At 42.6% G+C, this 25,773-nt stretch overlaps 1 protein-coding gene across 1 annotated transcript in view; it reads left to right on the top strand.

The window, feature by feature from the left end:
* Positions 1 to 25,773, top strand: part of TMEM163 (transmembrane protein 163) — a 244,868-nt gene that overhangs the window by 84,408 nt on the left and 134,687 nt on the right. Inside the window, exon 3 of the mRNA XM_077447805.1 lies at positions 20,497 to 20,540. Coding sequence (XP_077303931.1) covers positions 20,497 to 20,540 — 44 coding nt within the window. The remainder of the gene's footprint in view (positions 1 to 20,496; positions 20,541 to 25,773) is intronic.

Here is a 25,773-nt window from a genome sequence, read left to right as displayed (position 1 = left end):
GTTGATGTCACATGGGTTGGTCACATGGGTTGATGTCACATGGTGACCCCGCCCCCTTACGATGTCACAGTCCCGGAGGATGCTGGGACTGTCGCCATGTGACATCAACCCATGTGACCAACCCATGTGACATCAACCCATGTGACACCGCCCCATTGTCCCTATATAAGTGGCAGCGCAGCGCGTCCCTGGCATTCCGGCCGGAGAGAGTGTTGAGTCAACATCTCCTGGAGAAGAAGAAGAAGAAGAAGAAGAACGGGCGGCGGCGGCGGCGGCGACAGAAGACCGGGCCACCGCCTGTAAAAGAGCTTTAAGAAGGCGCGGTGGCCCGGCAGAAGAACCGAAGAGGGGGACAAGACCCCCGAAGTCGGAAGAAGAGGCCGGCGGCGAGGAAGAAAACCGGGCTCCTCCGCTAGCAAAAGAGCTACAAGAAGATAGCGGAGGAGTCTGGCGAGAAGACCCCCGAAGACGGAAGACCCCCGGAGCTGTGCAATAAAATATTTTAACCCTGTGTTGTGTTTTTTTTGTACTTTTTTTCACAGGTGAATGGGTAGGGGTACATGGTACCCCATACTCATTCACATAGGGTGGGGGGCCGGTATCCGGGGCCCCCTTATTAAAGGGGGCTCCCAGATTCCGATAAGCCCCCCGCCCGCAGACCCAGACAACCAACGGCCAGGGTTGTCGGGAAGAGGCCCTTGTCCTCATCAACATGGGGACAAGGTGCTTTGGGGTGGGGGGGCCGCATGCCCCCCTCCCCCAAGGCACCCCCCCATGTTGAGGGCACGCGGCCTGGTATGGCTCAGGAGGGGGGGGCCGCCCGCTCGTCCCCATCCCCTTTCCTGGCCGGCCGGGTAGCGTGCTCGGATAAGGGTCTGGTGTGGATCTGGGGGGGACCCCCACGCCGTTTTTTCGGCGTAGGGGGTTCCCCTTGGAATCCATACCAGACCTAAGGGCCTGGTATGCTCTCGGAGGGGGGAACCCACGCCATTTTTTTTCAGATTACATAAGGGGCGTGGTTTATGATAAGTGGGAGGGGCCAAAATGATGGGCGGGGTCATGATGGGCGGGGTCTGGCGCCCCCTCATCCAAAAACTTCACCAGCCGCCACTGGATGATTTAAGTGATGATATAAGCAGGGTATTGGTGTTGTGCTAAAACCAGCCATTCACCCGACAATCCATCATTCACCGCCGAAATACCGCCAACCCAGAGACTACATTCAACACAACCCCAAATACCGCTTCCCCCCCAGGTCCTTGGCAAAACTGTCCCTGAATGGCAGTTTGGAAATGTGATTACCCTAGTTCATCTGTATTCAGAAACGCCGGCACCACATGCACTTGGTTCAAGTGCCTTATTTGTAAGTGAACCTTTTAACTTTTTAAATAAAGATGCCCTTATCTTCTTGGATTGATCGGTGGACATCTTATCCCAAGGTTGTGGGAAAGTGCTTGTTGACCTTTCAGGTCAAATCAAGGCGGTGAGAGGCTGCTGTTGTCTGTGGTGGATGGGGTTGACTCACTCATTACACCTGCATGTTTAATTGGACACTTGTCTGTTATCCTGGAGTTTTATATTTTCATTGCCTTTATGGACTAGTCGTATTGTCATTGTATTAATGCCTATAATAAATATAACACAGGAAACCCAAACTGAACCTGGTACTCCAGCTCTGCAAGAGCAGATCGCTAACCATTTAGCTACTGTATGGCCTATCATGTGGCTTGTGCCATGGTGGTAGATATGGTTGACCTCTGAGGATGGAGACTACGATTCATACTCTGCTATGCATCAAAAATGAAGATCTTTAAATACAATAAATGACAAGTATTCAGGATTATAAATAGAGGGCTTCTCACGGGTAATAATGGAACGTCCTCTTCCTGCAGGAAGGTGAATGATGATGGAATCACAGGCTTGTCACAAGGTAACAAGTTAACAGTCACCTGAAAAGCTGTTGTGACAAGTCTACTCTGTGCTTGCCGTGTTTTTGCCTCAGTAATATCCTGCATATGTTCCTGAATAGCAATTTTCCATTTTGTGAGCTGTGTGGGAGTATATTGCAGTATTACACTTATAATTACAATTATATTCTAATAAGCGTTGTCAGTTCCCCATCCTACAGTACCAGGGCCAACAAGAGGAGATCTTCTGCCTGTCAACACGACATGGATCTTTGAGGATCCTGGCTGAGGAAAATAAGTAGGAATACAGAGCTTGTATAAAAATACTATCTGGAATGGAACGTCATTGTTTCTAGGATATTAACTCATCATTTATAGAAGAATTCACATTCATGTTATAGCACGAATTTTGTAAGCAAACTATGTAAAGCTTTGGTCCACCCAAATGTCCCATTTAGACATTATAGATCAGCCATTCTCAACCAGGGTCCCGTGGAACCCTGGGGTTCCTCCAGAGGTTGCTAGGGGTTCCTTGAGCTGTGGCTTATGAACCACCTATTTGATGGTGCCTACATAGTTCGAGGTTCAGCATCACTTAACAAAGCCAGCAGCAGGGCCACGAATAGGCCAGTACAACTGGCCCTGCTGTACCGGGCCTGACCAGCAGGGGGGCCCGGGCAACCTGAACTGCAAAATTCTATGTATAAAAAAAAAAAAAAAAGAAAAGTTCCTCCTCCACCGATCAGTGATCGCCATAACGCTAGCCACACCAGCCTAGCCCCCCCCCCCCTTCCCCCTCTTGTTCAGTAAAGTTTTTTTTTAAATGTGCTATGTGCTGTGTAAGTGTATGCGGCTGGGGAGGGACTCTTTCCTGTATTTCGGGCGCGGAAGAATATGTCTTCTGCACCCGCTCCGCACACCGCACAAGTCCCGGCCAGCATTAGCATATAATGTTATGTTGCGGAGTGATATTCCCAATCCTCTCTCTCTCTCTCCGCGTGACTGACAAGAACTTAGTAGCTGAGTGAGAGGCGACTCAGGTGAGCAGAGAGAGCAGGGGCCAGGCGAATCGATCGAGTCGAGATCTTGTGGACAATTACAGGTGACAAGGTGAGGTGTATGCTTGCTTGGGGGGGGCTTGAAGTTCAACATCTGAAAATGCAATACGTACCCTGCCAATACCCAATACTCTGCAATACATACCCTGCCAATACTCTGCAATACATACCCTGCCAATACCCTGCCAATACTCTGCAATACATACCCTGCCAATACCCTGCCAATACTCTGCAATACATACCCTGCCAATACCCTGCCAATACTCTGCAATACATACCCTGCCAATACCCTGCCAATACCCTGCCAATACTCTGCAATACTTACCCTGCCAATACCCTGCCAATACTCTGCAATACATACCCCGCCAATACTCTGCAATACTTACCCTGCCAATACTCTGCAATACTTACCCCGCCAATACTCTGCAATACATACCCTGCCAATACTCTGCAATACTTACCCCGCCAATACTCTGCAATACATACCCCGCCAATACTCTGCAATACTTACCCTGCCAATACCCTGCAATACTTACCCTGCCAATACTCTGCAATACATACCCTGCCAATACTCTGCAATACATACCCTGCCAATACTCTGCAATACTTACCCTGCCAGTACTCTGCAATACTTACCCCGCCAATACTCTGCAATACTTAGCCTGCCAATACTCTGCAATACATACCCCGCCAATTGTTTCAAGGCGGGGTCTGGAGAGGGGCAATGGGTGGGGCCAGGGGTGGGGCTGAAGGAGAGACCAGGGGCGGGGCCAGGGTGGAGCTGAAGGGGGCCCCATCAGGTAGGCTGTAAGGGGGCCCCATGATTTCTATCAGCGGCCCCCGGCCAGCAGCATGACACCAAATATCTTTTTAGCTGTCTTTAAAGGTGGCATTCTGAGCACCACTTTAAGGGGGACATTCTTCCAATTGGCCACCAGTATAATGGGCTTTGTTCCTATTGACCCCTGATAAATTGGTTTTAGTAAGGGTTCCTCGAGACCTGAAAATTCTTTTTGGGGTTCCTCTAGGGTTAAAAGGTTGAGAAAGGCTGTTGTAGATGAAGTGTGAAAGACTGGATTAACCACTGAGACCTGAATCTGCAGGTGGACAGCAGACGAGGGAGCGAGGGCTGGGCCGAGCCACGCGCTCTGTGTCAATAGACGCAGACAGGGCGGCTCAGGAGCGAGCCTGCACTGGTGTCCATATGGGAAATGGCTTTCCATGGGCACACTCGCTGAAGAGGAGGAGCCTGGAGCGCCAGTATGGGACCCCCAGAAGAAGAGGATCGGGGCTGCTCTGCACAGAGCAGCTATGACATATTTGTTTTTTAATACAAAAAAGGTTTAATGTTACATTAAAGTGGTTGTAAACCCATTACAACCACTTTAACCTACAGGTAAGCCTAGATTAAAGCTTACCTGTAGGTGCAAGAAATATCTCCCAAACGTAAAAGGTTTAGGAGATATTTGCAGGAATAGCGGCACCATGTCTGTGGTGCTCTGGGCACAGGCACACTGAGCTTGCCGTTTTTAACGGCGATCATGCCGTTAGTGGCGGCACCAGCACGCATGTGCGGGAGTGACGTCATCGCAGTTCCAGCCAGTCACAGCGACAGAGCTGCAATACCCGGAAGTCACTCCAGGATAGATGGCGGTGTCGGAGGAGGTGAATGAGGGCCGATGCAGGGGCTTCAATCTCAGGTAAGTAATTCATAATGAGCTAGTATGCTATGCATACTAGCTCATTATGCCTTTGCCTTGCAGGGTGTATTTTTTTTTTTTGTTTTTTTAAGAAGCTTTACTTCCTCTTTAAGGTATATGTCAGCTTTTCTTGGACCCCCTCCACGATGCCTATCTTATCCCCACAAAAACACATTCCCAATTTGTGACTACCCCCACAAAACCAAGCCCCCATTTTTAACAATAGATGCCTTAATGGGTAAGCTCACCTTCTGCTACATTTTCCAAACAGCCGCCTATGCAGTTCCAACTCTTGTGAACAGTACACTTAATTCTGAATATCTGAATAGTTACACCTTATAAAGTACATCTTATTCTTTAGTTCTATTTTTTGTAACATACAGTTTTGTTATGTAATTCAAAATTTTCATTGCATTTTCCCAAAATTAAGCTTTATTATGCAATCTTTTGCCCAGTGATTCTCATAGACTTCAGGAAAGATAAATGTCTGAAATTTGGCTCCCAGAATTGTGTTTTAGCTCCAGAGCTGTCCATCAGACATCTCTCTGTCTGTCACATATTATCCCTCCAGAGAGGGGACCCGATCTGTAATCCGTGACATTCCCCGATATTTGTCATAGCTCTGTCACTGACATTTATACAGAGATATTACCGGGAGAGGGAGGCTTTCTGCTGACAGACGAGGAACGGCATATACAGTACTCTCCAGAGCGCCAGCATTTATCATCTCACCGCTAAAGGTCATACTCTGTACCCTGGTGTTGGCTGCAACATTATGATGTAATATATAGTGCAAATCTGTGTGTGTGTATATGTATGTATGTATGTATGTATGTATGTATATATATATACAGTGGTGTGAAAAAGTGTTTGAAAAAGTGTTTGCCCCCTTCCTCATTTCCTGTTCCTTTGCATGTTTGTCACACTTAAGTGTTTCGGAACATCAAACCAATTTAAACAATAGTCAAGGACAACACAAGTAAACACAAAATGCAATTTGTAAATGAAGGTGTTTATTATTAAAGGTGAAAAAAAATCCAAACCATCATGGCCCTGTGTGAAAAAGTGATTGCCCCCTAAACCTAATAACTGGTTGGGCCACCCTTAGCAGCAACAACTGCAACCAAGCGTTTGCGATAACGTGCAATGAGGCTTTTACAGCGTCCTGGAGGAATTTTGGCCCACTCATCTTTGCAGAATTGTCCTAATTCAGTTACATTAGAGGGTTTTCGAGCATGAACGGCCTTTTTAAGGTCATACCACAACATTTTCTTCAGCCATTCGGTGGTGGACTTGCTGGTGTGTTTAGGATCATTGTCCTGCTGCAGAACCCAAGTTCGTTTCAGCTTGAGTACACGAACAGATGGTCGGACATTCTCCTTCAGGATCTCTTGGTAGACAGCAGAATTCATAGTTCCTTTTATCACGGCAAGTCTTCCAGGTCCTGAAGCAGCAAAACAGCCCCAGACCATCACACTACCACCACCATATTTTACTGTTGGTATAATGTTCTTTTTATGAAATGCAGTGTTCCTTCTACGCCAGATATACTTGGACACACACCTTCCAAAGAGTTCCACTTTTGTCTCATCGGTCCACAGAATGTTGTCCCAAAAGTCTTGGGGATCATCAAGATGTGTTGTGGAGAAATTGAGACGAGCTTTGATGTTCTTTTTGCTCAGCAGTGGTTTTCTCCTTGGAACTCTGCCATGCAGGCCATTTTTGCCCAGTCTTTTCCTGATGGTGGAGGCATGAACGCTGACCTTAACTGAGGCAAGTGAGGCCTGCAGTTCCTTGGACGTTGTTGTGGGGTCTTTTGTGACCTCTTGGATGAGTCGTCGCTGTGCTCTTGGGGTCATTTTGGGCAGCCGGCCACTCCTGGGAAGGTTCACCACTGTTCCATGTCTTCGCCATTTGTGGATAATGGCTCTCACTGTGGTTCGCTGGATTCCCAAAGCTTTGGAAATGGCTTTATAACCCTTTCCAGACTGATAGATCTCAATTACTTTCTTTCTCAATTGTTCCTGAATTTCTTTGGGTCTCGGCATGATGTGTAGCTTTTAAGGATCTTCTGGTGGACCTTACTGTGTCAAGCAGCTCCTATTTAAGTGATGCCTTGATTGTGAACAGGTGTGGCAATAATCAGGCCTGGGTGTGGCTAGAGAAATTGAACTCAGGTGTGGACAACCACAGTTATAGTATGTTTTAAGAAGGGGGGCAATCACTTTTTCACACATGGCCATGAGGGTTTGGATTTTTTTTCACCTTTAATAATAAACACCTTCATTTACAAATTGCATTTTGTGTTTACTTGTGTTGTCCTTGACTATTGTTTAAATTGGTTTGATGTTCCGAAACACTTAAGTGTGACAAACATGCAAAGGAACAGGAAATGAGGACGGGGGCAAACACTTTTTCACACCACTGTATATATATATATATATATATATATACATATACACATACACAGTATCTCACAAAAGTGACAACACTGAAGAAATGACACTTTGCTACAATGTACAGTAGTGAGTGTACAGCTTGTATAACAGTGTAAATTTTCTCTCCCCTCAAAATAACTCAACACACAGCCATTAATGTCTAAACCGCTGGCAACAAAAGTGAGTACACCCCAGGGCAACAGGGGATTATGGGGCTCCCGGGCAATAGAAGAATATTATGAGGCCCCCGGGCAATAGAAGATTATGGGACCCCCAAGCAATAGATTATGGGGCCACACAGTATACACACACACTCATACAGAATACACACACAGTATGCACACACAGAATACACATACACACACTGAAAGGGTACTGGAGAGGCGGGGCAGCTATAATCTTGGGATTTTTTTTTAAAAAACACCGATTTTTACATACTGTCCCTGGTTTTATTGAGGCTGGCAAACCTAATGGGGCCCCTTAGTGGCATGGGGCCCTCGGGCAGTGCCCGAATGGTCAGTCTGCCCCTGGTACATCCCTAAGTGAAAATGTCCAAATTGGGCCCAGAGTGTCATTATTTTGTGCGGCCACCATTATTTTCCGGCACTGCCTTAACCCTCTTTGGCATGGAGTTCACCAGAGCTTCACAGGTTACCACTGGAGTCCTCTTCCACTCCTCCATGATGACATCACAGAGCTGGTGGATGTTAGAGACCTTGCACTCCTCCACCTTCCATTTGAGGATGCCCCACAGATGCTCAATAGGGTTTAGGTCTGGAGACATGATTGGCAGGGCAAAAGGGGCATCTGCCCTGGGCCCTGTCATTGTTGTGGGGCCCAAAGCAGCTGCCTCATACTTGCCAACTATCCTGGTTTAAATTCCCTCGTCCCTTAAGGTTTTAGTCCTGTGCTGTGTCCCAATATCTCAGTGTGAAGTGCTGCTACTAATGCTGCCCAGCTCTGCCCTATTGTTGTGTACAGAAGACTCACCTGCAGACCCTGTGTTTACATGTAAATTACTGGCATTTGTATATAAATAGCGGCAGCATTCCTATGTAAATAGCGGCCGCTGTATATCATGCCCCCTGAGGTCATATCCACAGTAATCTCTAGCAACTAATCAACAAGCAGAAATCATGTGCTGTAACTTCTAGTAACTAATCAGTGAGCCGCAATGTGTGCTGTAACCTCTAGCAACCAGTCAGTGAGCGGTAATGATACACTGTAAACTCTGGCAACCAATCGCAATAGCTGCCTGATCTGATTCAGTAAATGGATTTTGAGTCTAGCTGCTATTTATTGTGTGTCTCAGAGCAGGTGGAGAGCAGAGCTGCATGGGGGGGCCCCAAGAAAAGTTTTGCCCAGGGTCCAATCAATATTAAAGACAGCCATGAGTCCATCACCTTTACTCTCAGCTTCTTTAGCAAGGCAGTGGTTGTCTTGGAGGTGTGTTTGGGGTCGTTATCATGTTGGAATACTGCCCTGCGGCACAGTCTCCGAAGGGAGGAGATCATGCTTTGCTTCTGTATGTATCAGTAAATGTTGGCATTCATGCTTCCCTCAACGAACTGTATCTCCCCAGTGCTGGCAGCACTCATGCAGCCCCAGACCATGACACTTCCACCACCATGCTTGACTGCAGGCAAGACACACTTGTAGAGAGGAGATCATGTTCTGTGTCAGTAGTATCACAGTACATGTTGGCATTCATGGCTCAAAATATGAAATATGAATAGAATAGAAAAAGAATAAATTAGAATAGAAAAAAATAGCATTAAATAAAATATAAAGAATATAACCATCTTCCGAACTAAGAATAGAAAAGAAAGAATAAATTAGAATAGAAAATAATAAAATAGAATAGAAAAAATATGACCATCCTCTAAAATCTGAATTTAGAATAAAATAGAAAATAAAACAATAGAATAGAATAGAAAAAAATAGCATTAAATAAAATATAAAGAATATAACCATCTTCCGAAATAAGAATAGAATAGAAAATAATAAAATAGAATAGAAAGAATATAACCATCCTCTAAAATCTGAATTTAGAATAGAATAGTAAATAATACAATAGAATAGAAAAAAAATGAATAAAATAAAAAGAATATAACCATCTTCCGAACTAAGAATAGAATAGAAAAAGAATAAATTAGAATAGAAAAAATAGAATAGAATACAAAAAATATAGAAAAAATAGAATATAACCATCTTCTAAAATCTAAATTTCAAATAGAATACAATTGAATAGAATAGAAAATAAACTAATATAATAGAAAATAACAGAATATGATAGAAAAAAAAAGCAATGGAATAGAATAGAATGACTATAACAATCTTCCGAAATTAAAGTTTCCAATAGAATAAATTAGAAGTTGAATAGAATAGAAAAGAATGGAACAAAATAGAAAACAAAAGAATAGAAAACAATAGCATAAAATAACATAAAAGACAAAACAAAAACAATAGAATAGAAAGAATATAAGCATCCTCTAAAATCTGAATTTAGAATAGAATAGAAAATAAAAGAATAGAAAAAAATAGCATTAAATAAAATATAAAGAATATAACCATCTTCCCGAAATATGAATAGGACATAAAAATAATAAATTAGAATAGAAAAGAATAAAATAGAATAGAAAGAATATAAGCATCCTCTAAAATCTGAATTTAGAATAGAATAGAAAATAAAAGAATAGAATAGAATCGAAAAAAATAGCAGTGAATAAAATATAAAGAATATAACCATCTTCCAAAATAAGAAATGAATAGGAAAGAAAGAATAATTTAGAATAGAAAGAATATAACCATCCTCTAAAATCTGAATTTAGAATAGAAAAGAATAGAATAGAATAGAAAAAATAGAATAAAATATAAAGAATATAACCATCTTCCGAACTAAGAATAGAATAGAAAAGAAAGAATAAATTAGAATAGAAAAAAATAAAATAGAATACAAAACAAAAATTATAGAAAAGAGTAGAAAAAATAAAAAGAATATAACGATCTTCTAAAATCTGAATTTCAAATAGAATAAATTAGAATTTGAATAGAATATAATTGAATAGAATAGAAAAGAAAATAATATAATAGAAAATAATAGAATATGATAGAGAAAAAAAAACTATGGAATAGAATAGAATGAATATAACAATCTTCCGAAATTAAAGTTTCCAATAGAATAAATTTGAAGTTGAATAGAATAGAAAAGAATGGAACAAAATAGAAAAGAAAAGAATAGAATAGAAAAATTTAAATAAACGAATCGAAACAAAACAATTTTTTTTCATTCTGCACATGTCTATGAATCTGAGTCATGCAATGTTCTTTTTACAAAACAAAGTTGTGTATTCGGATCGCCTGTCCTGCAATTTTTCACGCTTCCTCTGCCTTTACCTATTTACAAAAAGGGGTCACTTTAAAAAAAAAAAATGAAATTGGGATCCGCTCCTGGGACCGGAGCGTTTCCTGCACATCCCACAAGCCGAGTCGCTCCGTCTTCCTCTGCCGCTACAGTTACACATTTGTTATTACTGAATATATATCACTGTCTGCTGCGCTGTCATTATCACAAATTTGTTTCAACCAAAATGCCACAAATGACAGATCGGTTCTTTAACTTCTTTTCTCCAATTCCCTGATTGATAATAAAATCATCTGCAAGCGGTATTACTCGCTACGCTGATGATTTACAGAGAAAAGCAATGTTTAAAGCTTATTCGAAGTCTGCAATTAGGGCTCAATAATGGCAGACGCAGCCGGGTGCGTTTTAAAAACACAGTATGAACGCAGGAAAAGTGCATTTGTAAGAAAAATGAATGCACATCAATGAACATAGTTTACACCATTGTCCTGCTTTCATATGCATTTAAATAAGCTACAGCAGTGGTGATGAGGTCCATCTGCCTTCTCCTCCTATCAGCATGCTTTTTGTCAGCGCGTGAACTGATTGGCTCCTTGTGCTGCTTTTCCCTCTCGTACTCCAGCCCTGCTGCACAGGGCTTAATTCGAGGTCAAATTCAGCTACTTTCGCTGCTAATTTAAAGCTTTTTCTTATTTTATTTTTTTACTTTTAGCAGCTTAGTAGATGCCTCTACATATTCTTATGCCACGTTCACACGATCGGAATTCCAGCCAGAAAAAGGCCGATGAGAGCTTTTCATCAGAAAATGCGACCGTGTGTATGCTCCATCGGAATTTAGCTGTCCGAATTTCCGCCAGCCAAAAATTGGTAGCATGTTCTCAATTTTCCATAATTCTAATCTTGTGTCTGCAATTCCGACACGCCAAAAATCACACATGCTCAGATTCAACTGCAAGACAGAAGCTATTGGCTACTGGCTATTGGACTTCCTTTTTCTAGTCGTGACGTACGTGTTGTACGTTACCGCGTTATAAACGATCGGAATTTGGTATGACTGTCTGTAGGCAAGACAGCTTGAGCTGAATTCCATCAGAATTCCGTCGGAAAAACCATCAGGCCGCGTACACACGTGGGGACTGTTCGCCCAACTTTGTCCGTCAAACAGTTTCGGCAAACAGTCCGCTCAAAATTAGCATGGACGGACATGGCCACACACGACGAACGAACAGTTTGCTGAAACCGTGCGCGATGACGTGAACGGCACGTACGACGGGACGAAAAATACGACGTCCTATACACTGCATTATAACTTTCGGCGTGAAAATCCTTTCTGAGCATGCGCGCAACTTTGTTTGACGAACAAGCCTACACACGCGGGGACTGTCCGCTGAAACAAGGTTTCAGCGGACAGTTTTTCGGAATTTCCGAAAAACCTTGTTCAGCGGACTGTTCGCTGAAACTGTCCGCTGAAAGCCCACACACGAGCGGACTGTCCGCTGAAACTTGGTTTCAGCGGACAGTTTCAGCGAACAGTCCCCGCGTGTGTACGCGGCCTCAGAGCTTTTTCCAACGAGAATTCTGATCGTGTGTACACGGCATTTGTTTTAGCCTTGTACACACGGTCGGACATTCCGACGGAAAATGTCCGATAGGACCATGTTGTCGGATAATCCGACCGTGTGTGGGCTCCATCGGACTGTTTCCGTCGGAATATCCGACCGACAAAGTTTTAGAGCTGGGCTATAAAATTTTCAGACAACATGATCCGACCGGACTTTGTCCGATCGTTTGTAGAGAATTCCGATCAGGACAAAGTGCCACGCATGCTCAGATCAAATTCCTAGACCAAAGCTATCGGCTACTAGCCTGAACGTAGTCCCGTCGTAACGAAATAGCGTCATCACGTTACGAACGATTGGATTTTCCGACAACTTTGTCCGACTGTGTGTATGCAACACCAGTTTCGGACAAAATCCATTGGACAAAATCCGACAGATTTTGTTGTCGGAATGTCCGACCGTGTGTACAAGGGCTAAGTCATAGTCTTTTGACTAAAATGCCAATTTAGTTTTAGTTGTATTTTATTCATCTCAATGGTTTTAGTTATCGTCGTATTTAGTCGACTAAGATAGTATTCATTTAGTCAACGAAAATGCAGAGCTAGAAAAAAAAAGAGTGTGAAGAAAAAGAAAAAAATTTAAAATGTAAAGTTTTTAAAAAAAAACACCCTAGGGCAGTGATGGCGAACCTTGGCACTCCAGATGTTTTGGAACTACATTTCCCATGATGCTCCACTTCACTGCAGTGTGAAGGAGCATCATGGGAAATGTAGTTCCAAAACATCTGGGGTGCCAAGGGTGCCAAGATGGTGCCAAGGTTCACCATCACTGACCTAGGGAATTCCGATCAGGACAAAGTGCCACGCATGCTCAGATCAAATTCCTAGACCAAAGCTATCGGCTACTAGCCTGAACGTAGTCCCGTCGTAACGAAATAACGTCATCACGTTACGAACGATTGGATTTTCCGACAACTTTGTCCGACTGTGTGTATGCAACACCAGTTTCGGACAAAATCCATTGGACAAAATCCGACAGATTTTGTTGTCGGAATGTCCGACCGTGTGTACAAGGGCTAAGTCATAGTCTTTTGACTAAAATGCCAATTTAGTTTTAGTTGTATTTTATTCATCTCAATGGTTTTAGTTATCGTCGTATTTAGTCGACTAAGATAGTATTCATTTAGTCAACGAAAATGCAGAGCTAGAAAAAAAAAGAGTGTGAAGAAAAAGAAAAAAATTTAAAATGTAAAGTTTTTAAAAAAAAACACCCTAGGGCAGTGATGGCGAACCTTGGCACTCCAGATGTTTTGGAACTACATTTCCCATGATGCTCCACTTCACTGCAGTGTGCATGAGCATCATGGGAAATGTAGTTCCAAAACATCTGGGGTGCCAAGGTTCACCATCACTGACCTAGGGAATAAAATGGTAGTCATTGCAACTTTTTATCTTGCACGGCATTTGCGCAATCATTTTTCAAACGCCTTTTTTTTGGGCAAAAAAAAACGGTTTCATGAATTAAAAAATAACAAAACAGTAAAGTTAGCCCAATTTTTTGGTATAATGTGAAAGATGATGTTACGCCGAGTAAATAGATACCAAACATGTCACGTTTTATAATTGTACGCACTTGGAATGAAGACAAACTTTGGTACCTAAAAATCTCCATATTCAACGCTTTATTTTTTTATTTTTTACAGGTTAGAGTTACAGAGGAGGTCTAATGCTAGAATTATTGCTCTCACTGTGATGATACCCCACATGTGTAATTTGAACACAGTTTACATATGCGGGAGAGACTTCCGTATGCGTTTTCTTTGCTGAGCGAGCTCACGGTGACGGGGGCGGTTTGAAATGTATTTTTCCTTATTTATTTTATTTATTTTTTTATTATTAAATTGTGTTTTTTTATTTTTATTTATTACTTTCATTGCTGTCACAAGGAATATGAAGATCCCTTGAGACAGTAAAAGGTGGTGACAGGTACTCTTTGTGGAGGGATTGGGGGTCTAAAAGGCCTCCAATCCCTCCTTTGCACTTCAAAGTATTCAGATCAGCGAAAAAAAAAAAATATCTGAATACTGTATATTTTTTAAAATCCGGTGCCATTGGCAGCCGAGTAAACAGAAAGTGACGTTGTGACGTCGCTTCTGTGTTTACATCAAGGAGATTGGAAATAAGCCGTTTCCGACTTCCCTCCAGTCTGTCACTAGTTGCCGCAAGCTGCAGATCGTCGATCGGCCCTCCCGCGTGGGAGGCAGCGGGAGATGGGGGAGTCCCATCCCGCTCCACCTGGGATAACAACCGAGCCGCTTTTAGCCGCATCGGTTGTTATCCTCGGAAAGCTGATCGCCCAATCTAAACAATGGTATCGGGAAAATGCCTGCAGCTGCGGGCATCATCCCGGTATAACCCCGAAAGCCGATTACGCATATCTGAGCACGTTTGGTAGGAATGGGTTAAAATATGAGCTCTGGTAGGAGAATAAAAACTATTCCAGATACAAAATTGCAAACAAAAAATTATACATAAACATTACATATCGGAATGTCAGTTGTATAAAAAAAAGTGACGCGTTTCGACCCATGTGATTGGGGTCTTCTTCAGAGGTTTAGTTTGCTGTAAGAAATATTGTAGGTACACATGTCAAATTTTAAAAGGTAATACATAGACCATAATGTATATGGAATACAGACATGTCTTATATTTACCTAAGGCGATATCCGTTATCAATTAAAGAACAATTCGGCCTGAAAAATGCGAAATTGGAAAAATGTCAAAATGTTTAAATTGTGCTTAGGCATTTAGATTTGTTTTACCCTTAGGTGCAAAGGGGTTAAGAAAAGGAAATGTCATTGCTTTAGGGTTTACATCTGCATTAATAGGCACATACATAATTTATACTGGATACTAGATTATGAGATTGCGCTGTGGGTCGGGAAATCTCTCCCCAGCAACACTACAATTAGTTCAATTATCTGCCAATCCTTGTAAGCCTCTGAAATATTTTCATATTTATCTATGAGTATCTTGAAAGGCCGCTTTTTCTATAGACTGACATGCCATCGACTGCTGCCGGCCATTCATCATCACAATCGCTGGCCGGGCTCGCAGCTGCGGTTTGCAGAGCTCACTAGCGGCTTTGTATAAAATAATGATATCTGCCGCTCTTTCTTTCCCTCGCCCCCGACCGCAGGAAAGGTTACCCACATCCTGGCACCTTCGCTGTCGCTCTCTCTGCAGGTTGGCACTGCTTATCCCATCGCAGCAAGGTGTTCTTGTCTCCGACGGTCACAATTATCAGCTGCCGCGGGGGGTTCAGCTCAGGAACATCAAAGAACTTCTGCAATTAGGAACTTTGCAGCCCACTCCATCTTGTAGGTAGAGAAAAGGTTTATAAGAAACGCATTTCTCTCAAGAGAGACGCTCAGCAAGATCGCTCTTCCTGATATTATTAGCACACACTTTTGTTTTTTTGTCGTTCAAACAAAACCCAGTGCTTCTGCTGGTATTGTGCACCTGAGCCAAGGAGAGTTTTGTGCACATCAACATGAAGGTCACTCGTTTTCCGGGAATATTTTATAACTTTTTTTCCATGACAGCTGGGATGTTTGCAGACACTTTTATAAGCCGAAAGGCCAGAAAGTGCATAAAGTGAAATGATAACAGTTTAGCCTGGTACACACAATGAGATTATGCATGCTAATCTCATGTCGAAAAAAGAAGAGGTTCCTAAAGTTACAAAAATTCTCGTACGACAGAATAAAAAGTCAGAAGTGATCTAATGTGTTGTATTCATATTGTATTTTCGGATGAAAACTGTACGGATTAAACGCAAATCGTACAAAAAAAAATTGTCCCTTCGGATAATTTCGTACAAATTGTCATGATTGGCTCTTGAAAGCTGTGTACTAATGATCAGATTATGGTATGTTCGCTTTGAAAGCGGTATTATGCATCCAGTTTTCTGATTGTGTGTACTAGACTTAAGGAGTGATTGGTAGCCTTCGGTGCAGATAGGCAAGGTCTTTCTGAGGAGCCATGGGCAGCACCGGTATTCACAAAAATCTACTAAAACAACCATTCTCAACCAGAGATCTGTGCAACCCTAGGCTCCAGAGGTTGTAAGGGGTTCCTTGAGCTGTGGCTTACTGACCCCCCATCTGATGGTGCCTGAATAGATCAAGGTCCGGTGACAGTCAGCAGTGTGACATCAAAGATCTTTTGAGCTGTCTTTAAGGGTGGAATTCTGACCTCTACTATAAGGGGGGCGTTCTTCCCATTGACCATAAATGTAAGCAGCATTCTTCCTACTGACCTCCAATGTAAGGGACATTCTTCCCACTCAGTACCAATGTATGGAGCATTCTTCCCACTGCCCATCACTGTATGGGACATTCTTCCCACTGACCACCAATGTAAGGGACATTCTTCCCACTGATCACCAATGTAAGGGACATTCTTCCCACTGATCACCAATGTAAGGGACATTCTTCCCACTGATCACCAATGTAAGGGACATTCTTCCCACTGATCAGCAATGTAAGGAACATTCTTCCCTCTGATCACCAATGTAAGGGACATTCTTCCCACTGATCAGCAATGTAAGGGACATTCTTCCCACTGATCACCAATGTAAGGGACATTCTTCCCACTGATCACCAATGTAAGGGACATTCTTCCCACTGATCACCAATGTAAGGGACATTCTTCCCACTGATCACCAATGTAAGGGACATTCTTCCCACTGACCACCAATGTAAGGGACATTCTTCCCACTGATCACCAATGTAAGGAACATTCTTCCCACTCAGTACCAATGTAAGGAGCATTCTTCCCAATGACCTCCAATGTAAGGGGCATTCTTCCCACTGACCACCAATGTAAGTGGGATTTTTCCTACTGACCATCAATTTAAGGGGAATTCTTCCTATGACCACCAAATTAAGGGGAATTTTCACCGCTGACCTCCAATGTAAGGGATATTCTTCACCTTGACCAAAAATCAATTTACCTTTACAGTCACTTTAATTTCATTCAGGATCCACTCACTCTCCCTGGGGTGCTTACCACGGGTACCCGGGAATAGATCAGAACACACACCGTAGTGTTGCAAATCTATTTGAAGCTTTATTCATTGTGTTCAAACTTACTGTATATGTGAAAGCAAATGGGCAGGTATAATATGGCCTTTAAACAATAAAAATAATAGTAAATAATAAATGGATGTGCGTCTGTTTATATATTTTTTTACCTCCGATCCATCACACTTGGGTCTAAAAATAGCGAAAAGGATGTAAACCTTTTTTTTTCCTTTTTTCTTTTTTACCTAGATGGACGTGGAGTTAATTTGATGCAAAGTGGCGCACGTCTGTTTAGATCCTCCTGCCCATAGACTACCATTGAGCTTGACAGGCAGATGCGATCAGAACACCCATGTGAAAATTCCAGAAAAAGTTCCATCCCTTTGGCTCTAGTTTACACTGGCGCAGCTTTGAAATCAGTGCGAATTCAAAGCCGCAAATCTGTGAAATATGCACTGCCAATTTTATTGCAGCTTGTGACTTCATTTCACAGAAGTCTATACAAGTCGCAATAACATCGGTAAAAAGTAGTGCAGAAACCTTTTTTTATAATCGCTGTGATATGAGTCGTTATGAGTGGTTCCATGGCTGGCAATGGGGTACGACTTGTCATGCGATTTTGGAACTGTCAAATCACATGACAAGTCGCACTGGTGTGAATGGGGGGTTATCAGTAGGTAAACATCAAATGCTTTCAGCAGGAGAAGCGGAGCGGCCTCAGTTTCGCACTTAAATACTTTTGTTAACATCTCAAAATAATTGATGACTCAGCAGCGTAATGAAAGGTCACGTGATCACTTAGCAATATGTTAATTAGCAAACAAACTTTCTCACAAACACGTTTTTAGAGTGCAAACAAAATTTGCTCATGACGTCAGCGGAGTGTTAAAAGTTTAGTGAAATGTGTTCAGTTGATAAAATAATTTAGAATGTGAAAATAAAAGTCATGTGAAAAAAAAAAAACACATGCAAACTAATATAATCGGAAACAGGGAGCTTGCTAAAAGGATAAGAAGACAGAAAGATGGACTCATGAGGGTGTTACTTTTCCATCAATGTCCAATCACAGACTGGGGGAGTGCCCTGACCACGCTGTCTTACTTTAACTGCAGTGAAGTGATGTGAGGTCAGGTGCCTCGCTGTCCAGTCTAACAGGGATTTGTGAACAATGCCTCAGGCTTGGTGGTCAGTGGGAAGAATAGTACCCCACCAATGGTATCAGTGGGAAGAATAGTATCCCACCAATGGTATCAGTGGGAAGAATAGTACCCCACCAATGGTATCAGTGGGAAGAATAGTACCCCACCAATGGTATCAGTGGGAAGAATAGTATCCCACCAATGGTATCAGCCGGAGAAGGAAGAGTACCCCATCACTGGTATCAGTGGGAAAAGGAAGAGTACCCCATCAATGGTATCAGCGGGAAAAGGAAGAGTACCCCATCATTGGTATCAGCGGGAAAAGGAAGAGTACCCCATCAATGGTATCAGTGGGAAGAATAGTACCCCATCAATGGTATCAGTGGGAAGAATAGTACCCCATCAATGTTATTAGTGGGAAAAGGAAGAGTACCCCATCAATGGTATCAGTGGGAAGAATAGTACACCATCAATGGTATCAGTGGGAAAAGGAAGAGTACCCCATCAATGGTATCAGCGGGAAAAGGAAGAGTACCCCATCAATGGTATTAGTGGGAAGAATAGTACCCCATCAATGGTATCAGTGGGAAGGATAGTACCCCATCAATGGTATCAGTGGGAAGAATAGTATCCCACCAATGGTATCAGCGGGAGAAGGAATAGTACCCCATCAATGGTATCAGTGGGAAGAATAGTACCCCATCAATGGTATCAGTGGGAAAAGGAAGAATACCCCATCAATGGTATCAGTGGGAAGAATAGTACCCCATCAATGGTATCAGTGGGAAGAATAGTACCCCATCAATGTTATTAGTGGGAAAAGGAAGAGTACCCCATCAATGGTATCAGTGGGAAGAATAGTACACCATCAATGGTATCAGTGGGAAAAGGAAGAGTACCCCATCAATGGTATCAGCGGGAAAAGGAAGAGTACCCCATCAATGGTATTAGTGGGAAGAATAGTACCCCATCAATGGTATCAGTGGGAAGAATAGTACCCCATCAATGGTATTAGTGGGAAGAATAGTATCCCACCAATGGTATCAGCGGGAGAAGGAATAGTACCCCATCAATGGTATCAGTGGGAAGAATAGTACCCCATCAATGGTATCAGTGGGAAAAGGAAGAGTACCCCATCAATGGTATCAGTGGGAGGAATAATACCCCATCAATGGTATCAGTGGGAGGAGGAATAGTACCCCATCATTGCTATCAGGGGATGAAATGGTGACCCAAGGGCTGGATGAAGGCAAGCAAAGGGCCACATCCTGCCCGAAGGCCATAGTTTGGAGACCACTGGGCTAGAATAATCATTTATTCTGGCCATTGAAATTAATTAATATCATAGGTGTGCACAGGGGGTGTGCTTGGTGTGCCTGGGCACACCCTAATCACTAAGTGCAGTGCCAATTCCCCCTACTATCCGGCCATTCATAACTGAGTTTTCTATGCTTCAAGTTGTGAATGAACAAGAAGCCGCTCAGCTCAGAGCACTTCCAATTCATTCACTGTCCCGTGCAGCTGAGGCTGCAGACAAAGGTGTGTGTGTTTGAACTTTGGGATGCACACCGTAATGCAATAGGCTGCACACACCTATGATTAATATTCAAGTGCTAAACATATCGAGTGCTTATGCGCGTTTAGATGCCTTGAGTTGCGTCAGAAGTTTTTTCTGCCAAAGCGCTGCTGCTCAGGAACGCGGTGGCAGTGTTCTTTTTTTCTGCTTCTAAATGCCTGTGTGCATAGATACATAGGGTGACATGCAGGGATGTTTATAGGCAGGAAAAAAAACTTCATACGACTGTAACATCAGCGTTAAAAACGACCAATGTGCATGAGGCGTTGTCACATTTTATAGTTTTTTTTTTTTTTTAGTTCTGAATGTGAATAAAAATGAATGCAGAAACTCCACACATACACTAACCATACATATACATACAGAATATTTTTGTTTGAAAAAGAGTGTTTGTTCAATTTTCTAATCGTTAGTGGGGTCAAATCGACGTTCATTTTCAGCTAGAGCGACGAGAAAATTCAATGGAGCAGAATGGAAATTTTGTCCCAAACTAATTTTTCTATGACTATTCTGCTCCAAAAATCTGTTGGTGTATGGCCAGCATAAGCACCCTTTATTGAATAAGGCCGTTTATCATTGGACTTTTCATACATTTGCACAATAGATTGTTTTATGTGTAGAATGTATTTTTGAACACTGTAACACCAGCTTATCTTTTTCTCTCTGCAGCGGTCTCGGTGATGAGATTCAGCGCTTCATCCTTTGGATTTGCAGTAAGTAGCCTTTAATTGATGTGACTTAATAAACTGCAATGCTATTATTATAACCACCCTCAGGGGGGCGCCGCGCCACGTGGGAATTGGATTTGGCGTTATGTTATAAATAGGAAAGGGGTGATAATTGTTAGAATGTGTTATCAGCTCTGAAATAGGTATAGATTTATCTTGTGTGTTTTTGCCTTCGCTGCACATAAATTACTTTGGGGCATGTTTACACTTGTGTGTGATCAACTTCATGCGGTTTGATATCTTGTAAGCTTTACCCAAGTGTATCTTCATTTAAAGTAAAACTCAACTGTATCTGAGCACCACAGACCAAAAAAATCCTATTGAAAGTGAAAATAAAGCTCTTTTTTTTTTTTTAACCACGTCAATACCGGGCACTTACACCCCCTTCCTGCCCAGGCTATTTTTCAGCTTTCAGCACGGTCACAATTTGAATGACAATTGCGCGGTCATGCTACACTGTAACCATGTGAAATCTTTATCATTTTCTTCACACAAATAGAGCTTTCTTTTGGTGGTAATTAATCACTTAATCACTGTGTTTTTTATTTTTTCCTTAAAAAAAACAAACAGAAATTTAGAAAAAAAAAGTTTTTCTTAGTTTTTGTCAGTAAATAAGTAATTTTTCCCCTTCACTGATGGGCGCTGATGAGGCAGCAATGATGGGCACTGATGAGGTGCCACTTATGGCCACTGATTAGGTGGCACTGATGAGGAGGCACGAATATGCCACACTTATGGGCACTGATAGGTGGCGCTGATGAGCACTGATAGGCGGCACTGGTGGACACTGGGCAAAGATATGCGGCACTGGTGGGCACAAATAGGCAGCACTGGTGGGCACAGATAGGTGGCACTGATGGGCATTGATGGGCAGCAGTGATGAGCAGTGATGGGCAGCACTGATAGCCAGCACTGACTGGCATCACTGATGACCACTGATTGCTGGCACTTGTGGGCACAGATTGGTGGCAGTTGTGGGCACAGATTGGTGGCATTGGCCTTGCTGGCATTGCTGGCACTGGTGGGCACTTAATTGTAATCAGGACACTGATGATCAGTGCCCTGATTACATCCCTGGATGTCCTCTGTGAGGAGATGCCGCTGATCGGCTCTCCTCTCCTCACACTCTGTCAGTGTGAGGCGAGAAGCACCGATTATTACCGGCATCTCCATGTTTACATGCAATCAGCTGTAATTGGACACAGCCGATCACATGGTTAAAGAGCATACACATGCGCACACCCTAAATCCGGAAGCAGGCAGAGTTGTACGGGTATGCTGCTTTGCCTGTGCAGGCACCCATCCGCAGTACCATACCTCCCAACTTTTGAGATGGGAATGAGGGACACCTATTAGCAAAAGTATGCAGGCATAGGACACACCCCTTGCCATGCCCCCTTAAAGGAGAATTATACAAAAAATGTATTAGTTAAACCCACAAGGGTTTTTTTTTTTTTACCACTATTATTCATTTACATTGGCTTTCGAAATCTACAAATGCAGCAATTTAGAAATCAGATGAAAGGTTTAGCACTGGGAAAGACTTTTTGAATGATAACATTTCCAACTATATAGATCAGACCTAAATGAGGGACAAATGAGGGTAAAAGACGGACTTTGTTCCAAATCAGGGACAGCTCCATGAAATCAGGGGCAGTCCCTATAAATCAGGGACAGTTGGGAGCTATGTGCAGTACATTGCGGGTGGGCAATCCACAAGGGCTTAAAGGAGAAGTAGGGTCAAAGTTTTTTTTGGCCCTACTTCTCCTATGGATGACAGGAGTGCAGTTGGGATCCACTCAGATAGCATTTCTAGCTACAGCCATCTTGAGTAAGGGCAGATAATTGATGTAGCATTTACTTCCTGGAATCCATCTTCTCTTAGTTCAGGCATGCAGGCAGGAGGGTGTGCTTAGTTGAGAAAAACCCTTCTCCGCTTCTAATGAAAGGAATAAAATGCCCATGAATACTCCTGGGATGTCTAACATATTTTTGGCCTAGGCCAGAAACTCTCTCAGTGCTGTTTCCCCGACAGTCCAGTCTCCAGTCAGTCTCTTAGCTTGGAGATATAAGGGGGAGGGGAACGATAGGCAGGAGAGGGCTTTATAGGATAATGCAACGAAAGGAGCCACCCTTACAAAGAAATCCTGGGGCAACCATCATGGATCCAGCTTAATCCTGAACATAGGCAAGGATTAATAGATGAAGAAACTGCATATTCAGTAAGTGATTAAACCAGCAGCTACACGTGCTGATAAGAGTTTAATATCACTATAAGGCTTTTCCCTGTAATCATATTACTCAAACTAACCCTCCTTTTAGCCCTAACAATTAACCTTCGATGTAACTCTCACACTAACCCTTCCTCTAACCCCAGCACTAACCCTTCCTGTAACCCTCCTTCTAGCTCTACCAGTAATCCTAGCACCAACCCTATCTGTAACCCTAACACTAATTCTACCTATGATCCTAACATTGACCCATCTTTTTACCCCAGTACTAACCCTACCTGTAACCCTAACATTAACCCTTGTTGTAACCCCAACACTAACCCAACCTGTGACGCCAACACTAATCCTACCTGTAATCTTAACACCAACCCTTCCTTTATTCCCAACACTAACTCTTCCTATAACCCTCATACTAATCCTACCTTTAATACTAACACTAATCCTACCTATGATCATAACATTAAACCTACCTGTAATCCTAACACTAACCTTATCTGTAATCCTAACAATAATTCTACCTATGATCCTAACACTAACCCTACCTGTGACCCCAACACTAACCCTACCTCTAACCCTAATACTAACCCTTCCTATTACCCCTGTACTAACCCTACCTGTAAATCTAACACTAACCCTTCTTGTTATGTCGCATACACATGACCGGACTTTCTGTTGGAATGAACTCTGACGGACTTTTGGATGGAGTTCCACTGAAAAGGACTTGCCTACACACGATCACACCAAAGTCTGATTGTTTAACGCAATGACGGGACTAGAAAAAGGAAGTTCAATAGCCAGTAGCCAATAGCTGTCCTTGCGTCATTGTTGGTCCATCGGACCTGCATACAGACAAGCCATTTTCTCAATAGGAACTGGTTCCGGCAGATTTGAAACATGTTCTATTTCTAAAGTCTGTCAGATTTTTCGACAGAAAAGGTTCGATGAAGCCCACACATGATCGAATTGTTTGACGGATTCATTGCTGTCAAAGTCTGATTGTGTGTACACGGCATTACCCCAACACTAACACTACTTGCAATACTAAGCCCTTGTACACACGGTCGGAGATTTCCGACGGAATGTGTCCGATCGGAGCGGTTTGTTGGATATTCCGACTGTGTGTGGTATGCATCGGACTGTTTCCGTCGGATTATCCGTCGGACCAAATTTTCCAACTTGCTGGAAATATTTTCCGACAAACTGCTCCGGTCGGACATACTCCGATCATGTGTAGAGAATTCCGATCGGATAAAGTGCCACGCATGCTCAGATCAAATTCCTACATCAAAGCTATTGGCTACTAGCCTGAACGTAGTCCCATCATAAGGAAATTACGTCATCACGTTCTGAAAGATTGGATTTTCTGACAACTTTGTCCAACCGTGTGTATGCAACAGTTTCGGACAAGATCCGTCGGACAAAATCCGACGAATTTGGTTGTCAGAATCTCTGACCATGTGTACAAGGGCTAACACTAACCCTGTCTGTAATGCTAACACTATCCCTTCCTGTAACCTCAACACTAACCCTGCCTGTAATTCTAACACTTCCTGCAACCCCAACACTAAACCTATCTGTAATCCTAACACTAATTCTAACTATGATCCTAACACAAACCTTTCCTGTTACCCCAGTACTAAGCCTACCTGTAACCCCAACACTAAACCTTCTTGTAATCCCAACAGTAACCCTAATTATAACCCTAACACTAACCCTTCTTTTTACACCTGTACTAACCCTACCTGTAAGCCTAACACTAACCCTTCTTGTTACCCCAACACTAACCACACTTGTAATACTCTGGTCAATGTTCTTATTGCACATGTTCCTGGCAAATATGGCTCAGAAAATAGTGGGTGCTGCAGTGATTACAAGTTGGGTCCTGGAAACATCAAGCGAGTGTACATATTCGCCAACACACCATGGATCGACAACTTCAGTCCAAAGGTTTTGTTTAATGAAAGAGATCACATCACAGGGATCCCATGCAGGGCCCCTTCGTCAGGCATGTGATAAAGTGCAACAGTGTCAAAACAGAATATAAATACATTAGCCAGCAATCAAAACATGTAAAAAAAATGGTAATACCCCCACCCTGTGATGTCAATATGGCGTCAGAATCCCTCCAGAAAGCATTAAAAACGAACAGGCATCAAAGTAACCTAAAGCAGGCAGGGGCAATAAAACGCCAGCCCGGAAAATACAGCCCACATGTCTGGTACCAGTGTATGTGCATTAGATTGGGCACATCAACCAGATGCGCCTGATCAAAAACCAGAAGCCACTAAGACCCAGCGGTCATGTTTCTATCTAGGAGCCCCAGGCCGCCAATCACAGCGTGCCACGCATACTACACATGCCAGGCATGCGCACGGCACTCATGGCAACAGGGTGAAGGGAGGGCGCTTATAGGATAACACGTGACGTACGGCTGGCACTGCATTAGGTATACCACAGTGAGGAGAACGTGCAGGTGCGAGGCTAAGGAAAAGCGAGAAAAGCAAGGGAAGAGTGATACAAGAGCAGGGCAAGAATAAGAAAGCATGAAATTAAGGAAGAGATAAGTAAAACAAAATGGAAGAAGAAATAACGAAAGGGAAAAAGGAAGATAAAAGGGGGAGAAAACTAAAGTAGAAAAGAAGAAAGAAAAAAGCACCAGGGGAGAAAATAAAAAGATAGAAAACAGACAGAAAACGGAAGGAAGGGGGAGAAAATTGAAAAAAAAGGGGGAAGAAGGGCAAACGGTAAAAGGAAAAAAGAAAAAAAAAGGGAAAGGGAAAAGGAGGATAGAAAAGAAGAGAGGAAAAGGAAAACAGAAGCAATAAAAAAGGTGGAGCAGGAAAAAATAAGAAAAATAAAGAAAATAAAATAAAGATGAAATAAAAGTAAATATGGAAATAAACAAAAATCTAAAAATAAATATAAGTGAAAATAAAAATCAAATCTAAATATAAGAATAAATAAAAAGCAAATTACCCAAAATATAT

This window comes from Lithobates pipiens, unplaced genomic scaffold (genome assembly GCF_037356315.1).
Source record: "Lithobates pipiens isolate NorthernLeopardFrog02 unplaced genomic scaffold, aLitPip1_a1.2 Scaffold_22, whole genome shotgun sequence".
NCBI classification, from domain to species: Eukaryota; Metazoa; Chordata; class Amphibia; order Anura; family Ranidae; genus Lithobates; species Lithobates pipiens.
Note: the sequence above shows the minus strand (reverse complement) of the source record. Positions and strands in the feature narration are given on the sequence as shown.